The 12717-nt window shown below is 39.7% G+C and overlaps 2 protein-coding genes across 4 annotated transcripts in view; one reads left to right on the top strand and one right to left on the bottom strand.

The window, feature by feature from the left end:
- The window catches only part of atp1a3b (ATPase Na+/K+ transporting subunit alpha 3b), a 20191-nt gene extending 13449 nt beyond the window's left edge, over nt 1-6742 (top strand). For all 3 annotated transcript variants that reach the window (XM_051406005.1, XM_051406006.1, XM_051406007.1), the window contains 14 exons: nt 153-351; nt 471-715; nt 817-1009; nt 1454-1629; nt 1761-1897; nt 1985-2135; nt 2792-2960; nt 3237-3391; nt 3505-3628; nt 3860-4005; nt 4105-4235; nt 4343-4444; nt 4539-4630; nt 5177-6742. In XM_051406005.1, the coding sequence (XP_051261965.1) occupies nt 153-351; nt 471-715; nt 817-1009; nt 1454-1629; nt 1761-1897; nt 1985-2135; nt 2792-2960; nt 3237-3391; nt 3505-3628; nt 3860-4005; nt 4105-4235; nt 4343-4444; nt 4539-4630; nt 5177-5205 (2049 nt within the window). In that variant the 3' untranslated portion in view covers nt 5206-6742. The remainder of the gene's footprint in view (nt 1-152; nt 352-470; nt 716-816; nt 1010-1453; nt 1630-1760; nt 1898-1984; nt 2136-2791; nt 2961-3236; nt 3392-3504; nt 3629-3859; nt 4006-4104; nt 4236-4342; nt 4445-4538; nt 4631-5176) is intronic.
- Nucleotides 6743-8445: 1703 nt separating this feature from the next.
- rabac1 (Rab acceptor 1 (prenylated)) lies at nt 8446-12384 on the bottom strand. Its single transcript, XM_051406190.1, has 6 exons — nt 12274-12384; nt 10797-10932; nt 10494-10706; nt 10159-10256; nt 9662-9763; nt 8446-9472 (listed from the first exon to the last, which is right to left on the bottom strand). Exons 2-6 carry the CDS (start codon nt 10916-10918, stop codon nt 9384-9386), a joined length of 624 nt encoding a protein of 207 aa, XP_051262150.1. The 5' UTR covers nt 10919-10932; nt 12274-12384; the 3' UTR covers nt 8446-9383.
- Nucleotides 12385-12717: the final 333 nt, after the last annotated feature.

Here is a 12717-nt window from a genome sequence, read left to right as displayed (position 1 = left end):
TATAGTAATTTTAAATGTAAGGTACTATAAAAATAAAGATTGAATTGTTTGCTTCTTGTTCAATTGTACTATGAGCTCATTTTATTTAGCACCAAGGAACAGAGAAATTCCAAATACAGTAAGTAACATTGTTTAAATGTATTTGTCTGTAGGTATGTCTGACCCTGACTGCCAAACGTATGGCTAAGAAAAACTGCCTGGTGAAAAACTTGGAAGCTGTGGAAACCCTGGGCTCCACATCCACCATCTGCTCTGACAAGACAGGTACCCTGACCCAGAACAGGATGACTGTGGCCCACATGTGGTTTGACAACCAGATCCATGAGGCCGACACCACAGAGGATCAGTCTGGTAAGTGAGGAGAGGGCATACAGACTGCACTGTTTGCATATTTTACCACTGTAGTATGGATAAAAGATTACTAGAAACATGACTGTTTTTAATCCCCCCCTCTTATGTTCCTTCTGCAGGTGCCTCTTTCGACAAGAGCTCAGTGACATGGCTGTCTCTGGCTCGCATTGCTGGTCTGTGTAACCGTGCCCAGTTCAAAGCAGGACAAGATGCTTTGCCCATCCTGAAGCGTGACGTGGCTGGCGATGCCTCAGAATCTGCCCTGCTGAAGTGTATTGAGCTGTCCTGTGGCTCAGTCAGGCTGACGAGGGATAAGAACAAGAAGGTGGCTGAGATCCCCTTCAACTCCACCAACAAATACCAGGTACGTAACAGATTGAATTATAGCTGTGTCCACCCATACATGCACAAACACCCTACTCACTATATAAAATTAATTCTCATTTCCTCTCCTCCACCCTTTAGCTCTCAGTGCACGAGACAGAGGATCCCAATGACAACCGTTACCTGCTGGTGATGAAGGGAGCCCCTGAGAGAATCCTTGACCGTTGCTCCACCATCATGATACAGGGCAAAGACCAACCTATGGATGAGGAGCTGAAGGAAGCTTTCCAGAATGCCTACATGGAGCTGGGAGGACTGGGAGAGCGAGTTCTGGGTAAGGATATAGAACTGGAGAGAGGTAAAGATGAGTGATCAAGGATACAGAGGGAGAGAGTAATTGGAAAATGTAATTTCTACTTTGTTTATTAATTCCTCATACTGTAATACATTTCCATTTAACAAAAATGAAAACATTTCACAATTTTTTTAGTCAATACCAAATAACCACTGTTGTCCTATGAAAACCACGTATCTCCTAAACGTCAGCTTTTTATTGGCCAAGAATAATGGCTCTGTTAGCTTTATTTTCCATATTGTTTTTAAATAGTTTCTGTAACATAAGAGGCAGAAGCATTTTCTCAACCCAAAGAGAAACATCTTTCAGTATAAACAAATTTAAATCAAATTTGGAAATACATGGTTTTCATTGTACAGTAACTGGACAGTGTTGATAACTCCATACATCAGAGGTGACAGCAATTTATTAATTTCACACCAGGTTTCTGCCACATGCTGCTGCCCGAGGACCAATACCCCAAGGGCTTTGCCTTTGACACGGAGGATGTCAACTTCCAGACCGACAACCTTTGCTTTGTTGGCCTCATGTCCATGATCGATCCTCCCCGTGCTGCTGTGCCTGATGCTGTTGGCAAATGCCGATCTGCTGGTATCAAGGTGAGCTATTTCAACACGCCTAATATTCTGTAAGAATCTTTATTCCTTATAGTGTTTTATAATAAGGTTCTGTTTCAAAGTACCTTGGAGATCACGTGATGAAAACACATTTTTCTTGCTCTTGTTGTTAGGTCATCATGGTCACTGGAGATCACCCAATCACAGCCAAGGCCATTGCCAAAGGAGTGGGCATCATCTCTGAGGGCAATGAGACAGTGGAGGACATTGCAGCTCGTCTTAACATACCTGTCAGCCAGGTGAACCCCAGGTAAAGAATGTTCACACAAAAACACACAGTCATAAAAATTATGAGGAAGTATAAGAACCACATTAACAATTTCATATCTTTGTTTAGGGATGCCAAGGCCTGTGTGATCCATGGTACAGACCTGAAAGATCTTTCTCAGGATCAGATGGACGACATCCTCAGGAATCACACAGAGATTGTCTTTGCCAGGACCTCCCCACAGCAGAAGCTCATCATTGTAGAAGGCTGCCAGAGACTGGTTAGTGGATTATACTTTGTGGACAATCTATGTTTGATATGACTGGTATAGTAATCCAAGCAGTGTTCAACATGTTCCTAATATTTACACTGAAAAATTACATTGGGTAAATTCAGGGACTAGACTCTTGAGTACCATTATACTTTCACAACAGCAGATGGCGCCAGTTATCTGTTGAACAAGGATTCCCTGACTGAAACATAAAACATGTTTCTTCACTCTTGAGATGATTAGATTGCCGTTGAAACATCAAGATGTTATAGTTATTAGTTTTATTAGATTTAAATTAAATTAATTAATTCTTTTTTTTTAATTTGAATACATTTTGATACCATTTAAATATAACCATTTCAATTAAAAGATGTAAAGAAAATATAGAATATATTGGCCTATGGTGTTTTATTCAAGAGCTTATGCTCTTGTCAAATAACATTCAACGTCTTTATAAAACAGGGTTGTTTTCCTGAGTATTGACTGATTTAATAATCTTATGGTCATATGAATGAAGCGTATTAATCACTGGCTTTGCTACATTTAATTACAATACGTAGGTCTCTCTTAAAATCAAGTTACCTGGGTAGATGAGGGACAAAAATGTTTAGAGATAGAACGTCTTCTATGTATTTATGCTATATAACCTCATCTGTTTCTCCTAGGGTGCCATTGTAGCTGTGACAGGTGATGGTGTGAATGACTCTCCAGCACTGAAAAAGGCCGACATTGGTGTTGCCATGGGGATCTCAGGCTCAGATGTGTCCAAACAGGCCGCTGACATGATCTTGTTGGATGACAACTTTGCCTCTATTGTCACAGGAGTGGAAGAAGGTGAGAGCAACCAAAGGAAAGAAGACAGAGAACATTCAGAGAAAGAGAATTTATAATGAGACAATCTGAAAAAAAAAAAGGATTTGTATATATGTATATATTATATATTATACTGTATATATAAGGAAGGATGTAAAATAAGATTTAAGATAAACTAAAGCTCGGTTTTTTTAACCAAGAGACACAAAATCTGACCTGTTGTTTCAGGTTGAACAATCTAGCCTAGTAACAGTTGGACTTAGTACCTGATGTGAACTGCCTGTTTTTCTTCCTCAGGCCGTTTGATCTTTGATAACCTTAAGAAGTCCATTGCCTACACCCTGACCAGCAACATCCCAGAGATCACCCCCTTCTTGTTTTTCATCATCGTGAACATCCCCCTGCCACTGGGAACCATCACCATCCTCTGTATTGACCTGGGAACTGACATGGTGAGAGATGATCAAACTCTCATTGTCTTTTATGACGAATACAACTTTACGCTTGCACACACTTCCTGTTTCTATGACAAACTAAAAGTTCACATTTCCTCCTCTTCCCTCAGGTGCCAGCTATCTCTCTGGCTTATGAAATGGCTGAGAGCGACATCATGAAGCGTCAGCCCAGGAACCCATTCAGGGACAAGCTGGTGAATGAGAGGCTTATCAGCATTGCCTATGGACAAATTGGTAGGGGAAATAAAGATGCTACCCCTGATCCTGGCTGTGAATTGTCTTTGGATTGAAGTTTGATCTTGGTTGCCTGAAAGTAATTTTGTGTTAAAATCAACTTTATCCCCCCAGTAACAGATGGGTTTTTTTTTTTTTTATCCATCAGCAAAGTGTTTTTATTTTAATTAAGGAAGTTAAAAAACATAAAAAGCTGTAAGTTAATTTCTCGGTCTGTATGTTTTTCCTTAGGTATGATCCAGGCTTTGGGAGGCTTCTTCTCCTACTTTGTCATCTTGGCTGAAAATGGTTTCCTGCCCAGTTTTTTAGTAGGCATCAGGCTCAACTGGGATGACCGAGCTGTCAACGACCTGGAAGACAGCTATGGGCAGCAATGGGTAAGCGTGTATTTTTTGTATGTTCATGTGAATTTCTACATGTGTTTTCAGGGTTTTGTTACTTAATCTTACAATGTGTCTGTCCTCTCTTGCCCTCAGACATATGAGCAGAGGAAGATTGTGGAGTTCACATGCCACACAGCCTTCTTTGTCAGCATTGTAGTAGTGCAGTGGGCTGATGTCATCATCTGCAAGACCAGACGTAACTCTGTGTTCCAGCAGGGCATGAAGTGAGTAAAACAATCACTGTACATGCTATGATCTAAATTGGGGTGACACCTATCTCAATTTCTGCATCATTTCTTTCCTTCAATATTTGTTATGTTTCTTAACCCAGGAACAAGATCTTGATTTTCGGCCTGTTCGAAGAGACAGCCCTGGCTGCCTTCCTGTCCTATTGCCCAGGCATGGACGTGGCACTCAGGATGTATCCTCTAAAGTAAGTGCCATTACCACATGTATTAAGAAATATTGTGTTATTTGCTTACTTGATTAGTTTTAATCCGTCTGGTTTTCTCTTGTTTTGCCCACAGGCCTACCTGGTGGTTTTGTGCATTCCCCTATAGTTTTCTCATCTTTGTTTATGATGAAGTCCGAAAACTTCTCCTCCGCCGGAACCCTGGAGGTTAGTATTTTTTCCTCTCAATATATGTGTTACCCCTTAAACCAAAGTTTCTCTAAAGGAATAGTTCAACAGCAGCACATTGTGGTAGTACGCAGGATTGGGCTAGACTATTTCTTGGCTTGGTACAGTAACTTCCTGGAGTCTCTGCTGGTTGCCTGGTAAATTCACGGCAACAATAAGTCACTGTACCTAGCCGAGAAATTGTCCAGTACATTTATTTTTTGTATGGATTAAATAAACAAGATATAACATGTTAATTAGAGAGCTTCAGAGGTGCTGGTAGATGGATTTTGTTATCTTCAGACAGATCTAGGTTAGCTGTTTTACCCTGATTCCAGAGTTTTAAGCTAAGCAAAGCCTCATATTTCCCGTACATAAGAATAGTGCTCTCATCTAACTCTCTGCAAGAAAGCAAATAATTTCCCCAAATGTTGAACTAGTCCTTTAACTAATTCTAATTCAATGGAAAATCTTCATAAAATATGATTTGTAAACATGTTTGAACTAACTGTGAACTTCTTCTCTCTTCTCTCATTTGCACTCCAGGTTGGGTGGAAAGGGAGACATACTATTGATCGATGGAGCATCTTTGCTCAAACCCCCCACATCTTCCACTTATTTCTCCCCCCTGTCACTCCATCCCCGGCAAGACACACCTCCAAAAGCCCCACCCCCTTGAAGACAAAAACCGCTTTAAAGCAATTTTCATCACAACTGCCCCAAAGATTAAAAACAGCAAAAGCACCTTTACAACTTTCTACATTGACCCGCCCCCCTTTCCCCCCATCTCCTATGATACTCTTTGCATGTGTTCTCTCACTGCTGTGTACATAAACCAATATATCTACCAAACGGCAGCTGCATATTGTGTATGTAGATTTGAATGAGCTAAGGATACAAAGGGAGTGTCTATGCTCTGCAAAAAAGGGCCATCCAGCTCCTTCCCCTCACTGTTATTCCTCTGCTCTCTTCCCCTCGTCTTTCTCTATACCTACGTTCCTATCTCTTTTCCCTCCTTGCCAACCCTTTGCTTGTCCTCCAGTCACACACAGATATAAAGATCACACAGTGAGATCCCACCGCTGACACCACTTCGACTGCCACCTCTTGCCTCCGTCTCCTGTTTGTGGAGGACCAGCGGAGTAGTCATTTCCCCTGTCGTTCTCGCTGCGTCCATTTTACTTCTCTTCCGTTATCGACGGCCACAGTGTTGTTGTTTTTTAATATGTGGGGTACGGGGGGTTTCAATGATTTTACTTGTCTTTTTTATTTATAAGACGAGAGGGGGGGTATGTGAGAGCTGCTTTTCCTCATTTAGGCCTAACAAAGCACACCCCATGGCGTCCTGTGCCCCCTCTCTCCCCTTCTGTCTCTCACACCCCTCCCCTCCCCTCCCTCCCGTCCTGTTTGTCTCCGTTTGTGTGCACTGTGTGAACCATTGTCCTTGTTAATAACTATTACAGTACACCCCCCCCTCCCCCCAGTTGGTAAATACAACTCAATCTTTCTGTGTGCTCTAGGAAATCTATATAATTCTATACTGAATTTAAATGAAACAATAAAAAACATACGTTGAAAAACAGCTCAAGAGAGACATTCATGAAGAAGAACAACAATATTGGTGAGATAGGAAAAAGCAAGAGATATGTGTCTCTCTTTTTGTTTTTTGTTTGGTTTCAGTTATTTTTGCTGGTTTTTCAGGAGGCTACTCTAAAACTGTAACAGCAGAGCAGGGTTTTGGTTGTGTTTTTACCTAAAGACACAGGACACCAACCAAGGCTTTCAGGTTCCTGTCACTGCAGGTGTGCCGGTATGATGTGGTGCAGTGGCCTGTGATGTGGTGAGTGGTGATGATGAGGCCACATGCCTGGGGTCTATTACCGGACTGGGTCCAGCTCTGGTTCTGTCCAGGTCCTGGTATAGCCCGGTAGGACCCAGGTATGTGTGCATGTATGTGTTGGAGACCAGTGAAGGGCCAACTGTCTCAGGCTGGGTCTATCTCAGATGGCTGCAAGAGTTGAAATTCAAGAAAAAAAAATACACAACTAGTAGAACATGTGTGTCAAATAAATGAAACCAACACCAATAAAACATCTAGAACATTTAATACAACCTAGACCTGTCTGTGTGTCTTTCTGTGTCGGTTTTTACTACACTTCACTCTAATTTATTAGAGAATTGAAAGGTGTTCTTATCTTTGATAGCCCTTAGTCTTTGTCTTTCTATACAGCTCTTTCTTAAAAATTGCTAATAATATGCATCACTCATCAAAGCTGCATACTAGGAACATTTGTAAGGAATTTAATTAAATTTATTACAATAGACATGCAAGAAAACCCATTTATAAGGGATAGCTTCGCACGTGAAAATCTTAAGTAAAGTAATTTAGGGACCAAATCAGACTAATTCTAACATATATTCATGTATGAGATTAACTCAATATAGCCATTATTTAATCACACTTCTGAACGGATGAACATGATAAATACTTGTATATGTAATGCTTGATTGAAGATTTAAGTGGTGTACAACGCAGCAGGAGTGAGTAGAAACATGAGGATGGGATGCCACCTAGTGTGAATTTGTATGCACTTCAACCTGCAAACTGCATAATGTTAAACTGCCATAGGAGGGACAGTTGGCAGCAGCCCAGGGTAATGCACCAAACCACTCTGTAAATGTGTCAGCCTGTCTGATAGCAACACTGATGAGCTTCAGGGTGAGAATCACTGTCAGTGGGAGAAGCTTACAAAGGAAGCAATGTCCTCCTATTTTTGAAAAAACTAATCTTTCAAGACTACAATAAATCAGAAATGGTACATGAATGTTATAAGGAAGGAATAGCAGCTTTTGTGATTAATAAAAGTGATTTCCAAAAGGTTACGTTCCTGCAAATAAAGCAAGACAGTATATCTTTTATCTTAAGGGAACACACTGTAATTGTGCAACCTCTCTGTGCCACAGGGGTCATATATTTTAAATGAACCTCTTATTGCCCACCTACTTCACAAATCAAATAAATTATACACAATATAGAGCTCTATAATGGGAGAGATAAGGGCTAGGTGGCCTGAGAGGTCACTTTGCCACACCTTGTGAAAATCTATGTCCCTATGACAGAGAAACACAAAAACTTTGTGGCAACACTGTCTAATGACAAATGCAGTGTCTCTTGCTCATACATACACACACACACAAACGTACACCCACTTTCTGTCACTCTCACTGACAAACACACTCACACCCTCACCCTCTCTCTAATTTCCCCTGTGTCTCTGCAGTGAGCTCACTGCAGTGCGACTCTCGTCTCTCCCCATCCCCCCCCTCGCCACCCTCCGTATAATAGAATATCGATCGCTCGCCTTTGCCGCAGTGTGTAAGCGAGTGTGTCTGTGGACGAGAATGTGTCTGACTGGGGACCTCCAAGGTCATTGCCATGGCAACCTGAGCATGGGGTCCTCTTGCTATGCTGTCACAGAGAACAGGTCACAGGGGTCACGTGAAAAGGGGGACAAGAGGGGGACCATAGGGGGACAAGAGGGGGTTGGTGAGTGCTACAGCGTTTAGTGTACAAGAGATAGAAAAGAGGATGGAACTGTCCTATTCCACTGTGTATTCAGACCAGACCAGAGTAATGAGAAAATGTACAACCTAAGTACCAAGGGCCACTGAGTTCACTACAACTCCTGCCACGGATGTAACAACAAACACTAGTCAACTGTTTGTTTGACTGAATAGAATAATTTACCTGAATTCATTTGAAGCACAATAACACAGAACTGGACATCAAATGGCCGTAGAAACCAGTGATAAGCTATCTTTATATCAGGGGTTTATTGCACTTCCAAAATGTAATTTAAATACAAAACACCCAACTTACATAAAAATGTAAACAAATGAATAATGAATTTAAAGAAAGGAATATTTCAGGTTTACAGAATGTCCTTAAAATCTGAATGTTGTAAGTAGAGCTGATAAATATGCATACAGACAGTCAGCAAAGTACCACATTATTCCAAATACAAAACACCATTACTAATGTACTGACCTTAGATACCTTATCATCAACTTATCTATGTCAAGTACCCTATCTGATATACCCAATAGCATTTTGTATTGTCTTGAATAAACATGTATTGTGCATGATCATTATAAGAACCATATTTTTTAAAGCTTGAAATGGCACTTTTCCTTTGGAAAATAAATTATTTTTAGCAGTTTAGAATTGCAAACATTGCACGTATACTGTTTACATTATCTTGACATAAGAAATCAGCAATCTTTTCAGATAGTTTAGATACAGAAGCTATTACTGAAGATATCTACAGCAGAGAGTACAGCACAAATAGTCCTAAGAGATTAATAAAGATGCGTCACTGTATAAGGGACATTGCAGGGAGCCAGAGGCTATTTGACACAAACCAGAGGCATCCAAGGTATAAAAAATTTAAAGAAAAGCATATAACCCGTATGATAATGTCCTTAAATACTCATTAACAAATTAATTATTTGTGTTATGTGTATGAATGAGTTTGAAAAAGGCAATACAGTTTGTAACAATGACTACTTTAAAGGCAAGACAAGGTGCATTCTTGGTATACTGGCATAGATAAGATAGAAGGAACACGGGTTGCACACATAGCAAAGGAACAGATCTGGGAGCAGGTTTCCTCAACCCCTCCAGTAACATGATTACAGGGTCAAAGTGATGACTGATCATTGACCAGCACCTGCTGAGAGTTCAGCAAGCTCTTCACACAGGCTCCATGAGGAGCTCTTCCATGTCGGATCCCTCCAGCTCCCGGAACGCAGCATGAGAGCCAATCACAAACAGCGTCGCTCCTGAGAGGAGACGTGACAAATGGAAAAGGGGAATGTGAAGGGAAAAACAATGAGGATGAAGATGTGTACACATTTACTCTTACACAGTCACAGAAGAATATGCTTTAATACATAAATACTATTTAAAAAAAGACTAACAGTGCCCTGACAAGCATAAAAACATATATTCCTACGTGTAGTTTGGCTTACCCAGAACCCAAAACACTGCAGCTCCAGCTCCGGCCAACCAGAACACCGGTAGAGAAACAGCTCCAGCCAGACTCATCTGGTGAGGGACAGTCAGCTCCTTGCCTGGTTGGCAAGAAAATTACAGATAAAACAACACACAAATAATGCTTCTGATGAGGAATATTTTTGTACTGGTTAAGCTGACTGATAATAGGATATATTTGCAGACATGCATTTAATCTATTTTTGAAAAATGTGTTTCTTTACCTGTCAGGTCACAGAAAAGTAACATGTAATCAATTGAATTTACATACACATTTCATAAAATTAAGCACAAATTGAAATACTGTTTAAAATATTTTAACAAATCCTGGTAGGATTGATCTATCTTTGCAGATACACAAACACAAAGGATTCACGTTGCTCAGAATACGGCTCCAGTGTGCCAAGAAGAATTCACTATAATTAGCAGGAACATAATTAATGGGTTGCCAGGCATACCTGACAGCTTTACTCACCAAGGACAACAAGTTTGGATTCCAGGGACTTGAGGTGAATTATGTAGAAGGCACCAACGAACACAGCCAAGGCAATCAGTAGCATTGGAGAGCTGATACTGAGGAGAAGAAACATCAGCCATCCAGTTAATTTGGTTTTAATTATAGCAGCATTTTTAGATTTAGTTTGGTCTTAATTCAAATCTTAAATTATTGTATATTTTACTTTTTAAATAAAATCTTATGCCAGTTGTTCTTTTTTTTCTTTTTTTATTGCACCCAGACCGTGTGACTAAGGTGCAGTACAGCAGGAGGAGAAAATATTCCCATTGACAAAACATCTTTGTTGGCCTTACATGCAGTAGAGGATGAGACCGAGGAAGATGAAGGTATAATTGCTGTTGTAAATTTCCACATTTTTCACCACCCTCTGACACATCTCTCCAAAGTTTCGGGGTTTTGAAAACTTGCGTTGGTCCACAAAGCTGGCCCAAGGTCGAATGGACACTCGACGCCTGTCGATCCACTCCTTAGCCATACTGACTGAGAAGCCTTTGGGGAGCCAGAGCCTATGAAATAAGACAAAGGCATTAATAACTGAATACATACAGCGAGTAAGTAAGAAGAAAATCTAAACATAAGAATATATAAGCCCTTACTTTGCCATGATTCCAGCTCCACCTGTGCCTGTTGGATGAGCATCCTCAGCACTGAACAGATCTCCAGCCTTGCTGTCCATGTCTACAAGACAGTTCTCCCCCTTCTGAGCTCCAGATGGCATCTACAGACGGTCTGCTACAGAAATGTAATATAATTTCAATATCATTAGTGCTAGCACTATTTGTTTCTTGTTTGCAGTGATGTATTTATTAATCAGTTAGAAATAAAACAAAAAAATCAGTAACTCAACCATTGACTAAAATAGTGAAAACTGACTGTGGTCAAACACCTGACCTGATTTACATTTTTTATTCAGACACGAGTGTAGGGAACAACTAGCAGGACTTCCAGGGCTGACCAGAGTTAATGAAGTGATGCTTACTGAAACAAAGTTATTAAATATACTTATTATGTAAAATGAACAAAATAAATAATAATACATTTGGGATGATGGTTGTTAAGACTGGAACTGTTGAAAGCCGAATTCTGAACAATTGTGGGACACCATAATCTAAACATCATAATATTCATAAGTATAATTAATTATTATGTTGCATTATATATAATTAATAATTCATTATTCATTTTGCACCACTCTTATTGGTGCTGGCATCAAAAAAATAAACTAACTCACCAGTGCTACTGCTGACTTTATCAATCCTCTCCTCATCAACAGATAATTCAACATTTTCAATTCTGATAACTCATCAATAAAATATATTTATTAAATACAAAATACCAAACAGTTGCTGCTTATAGCTTCACAAAGGTTAATAGTTGACTGCTTTATTAATTTCATCCCATTAGAAATTCTTTTCTTCATTATTTTCAAGCAAAACTAAAAAGCTTTGAGATCTTTTAACTTACAAATATTTTGATACTACTTCAGATATTTCAAAACTCATCAAGCAGCTGGTTGAAATCTGTATTGACAGAGGAATCAATAATGACTGATCGTTAGGGGCATTTGTAAATTAAAGTGTCAACATTTCACAAGTAAGAATCATAAGCTAAATCAATAAGCAAGTAGTTAATGACTAATTTGTTCATGACAACAGTTAGGTGCCTACACTTCACCTCCATGCAGGCTGGAGATACTGAGACACAAGTTGTTGAACAGCTTAATGGAACATTTTAGTCAACAAAGGGCTTGGTCGCACTGCCACATCGCTCACAACACCGGATATTCGGTTGCCTGCCTACATCCATAAAGTATTCCGTTATGGAGTAACTTAGATAGCCTTAGTGGAGTATCTGCATGTGTAAAAGTGAAATAAAAAAACAATGTGTAGGAAAGAGAAGTTTGTTGGTTGTTGAAAAGATTGCCAGAGCTAGCTTCTCTGCTAGCGTTTATATCCAATACACATCGTGACAGTTTCTACATCGCCATACTTCACACTCCGGTGGTTGGATGTTTAAAACGAATATAAAAAAAACATGTTACTAATATGTGATCCTTAAACCAGATATACTTACATCTGAACTTTGATCGGACTGTCTCAGACCTTTTGTTGCTGTGCTGTTTCACGGATGTGATGTGGATGTTTTTTTAACTTCCTGCTGTCGAGGCGCAAAACACCGCCACCTACTGACCGCATCCGGGACTACCCATCTCCTGTTGGGGTCAATTACATGTTTTTATTTGTGTTTTCTGTATTTATTTTAACTATTCCCCACAAATAAGATAAGATACAATGAGATAAGACAAGATAAGATAAGATAAGATAGACTTTATTGATCCCACACTGGGGAAATTCACATGTTACAGCAGCTCCAGACAACAACACAGCAGATGAGAAGAAATAAATACACATTAAATAACTAAATAAAATAGAAAAATACAAGATAATAATGAAAAACAGAAAACAAAATAGAATTAGAGTTGTTTTTACATGATATACAGCTCTTATACAGATGTGA

The sequence above is a fragment of the Dicentrarchus labrax genome, unplaced genomic scaffold, assembly GCF_905237075.1.
Source record: "Dicentrarchus labrax unplaced genomic scaffold, dlabrax2021, whole genome shotgun sequence".
Lineage (NCBI taxonomy): Eukaryota > Metazoa > Chordata > Actinopteri > Moronidae > Dicentrarchus > Dicentrarchus labrax.
Note: the sequence above shows the minus strand (reverse complement) of the source record. Positions and strands in the feature narration are given on the sequence as shown.

Coding starts and splice junctions, on each gene's coding strand:
- rabac1 (XM_051406190.1), bottom strand. CDS start 10,918: ATGCCATCTGGAGCTCAGAAGGGGGAGAACTGTCTTGTAGACATGGAC. Junction 10,257..10,493: donor GGTCTCATCCTCTACTGCAT/GTAAGGCCAACA, acceptor TCTTCTCCTCAG/TATCAGCTCTCCAATGCTAC. Junction 9,764..10,158: donor ATCCAAACTTGTTGTCCTTG/GTGAGTAAAGCT, acceptor CTTGCCAACCAG/GCAAGGAGCTGACTGTCCCT.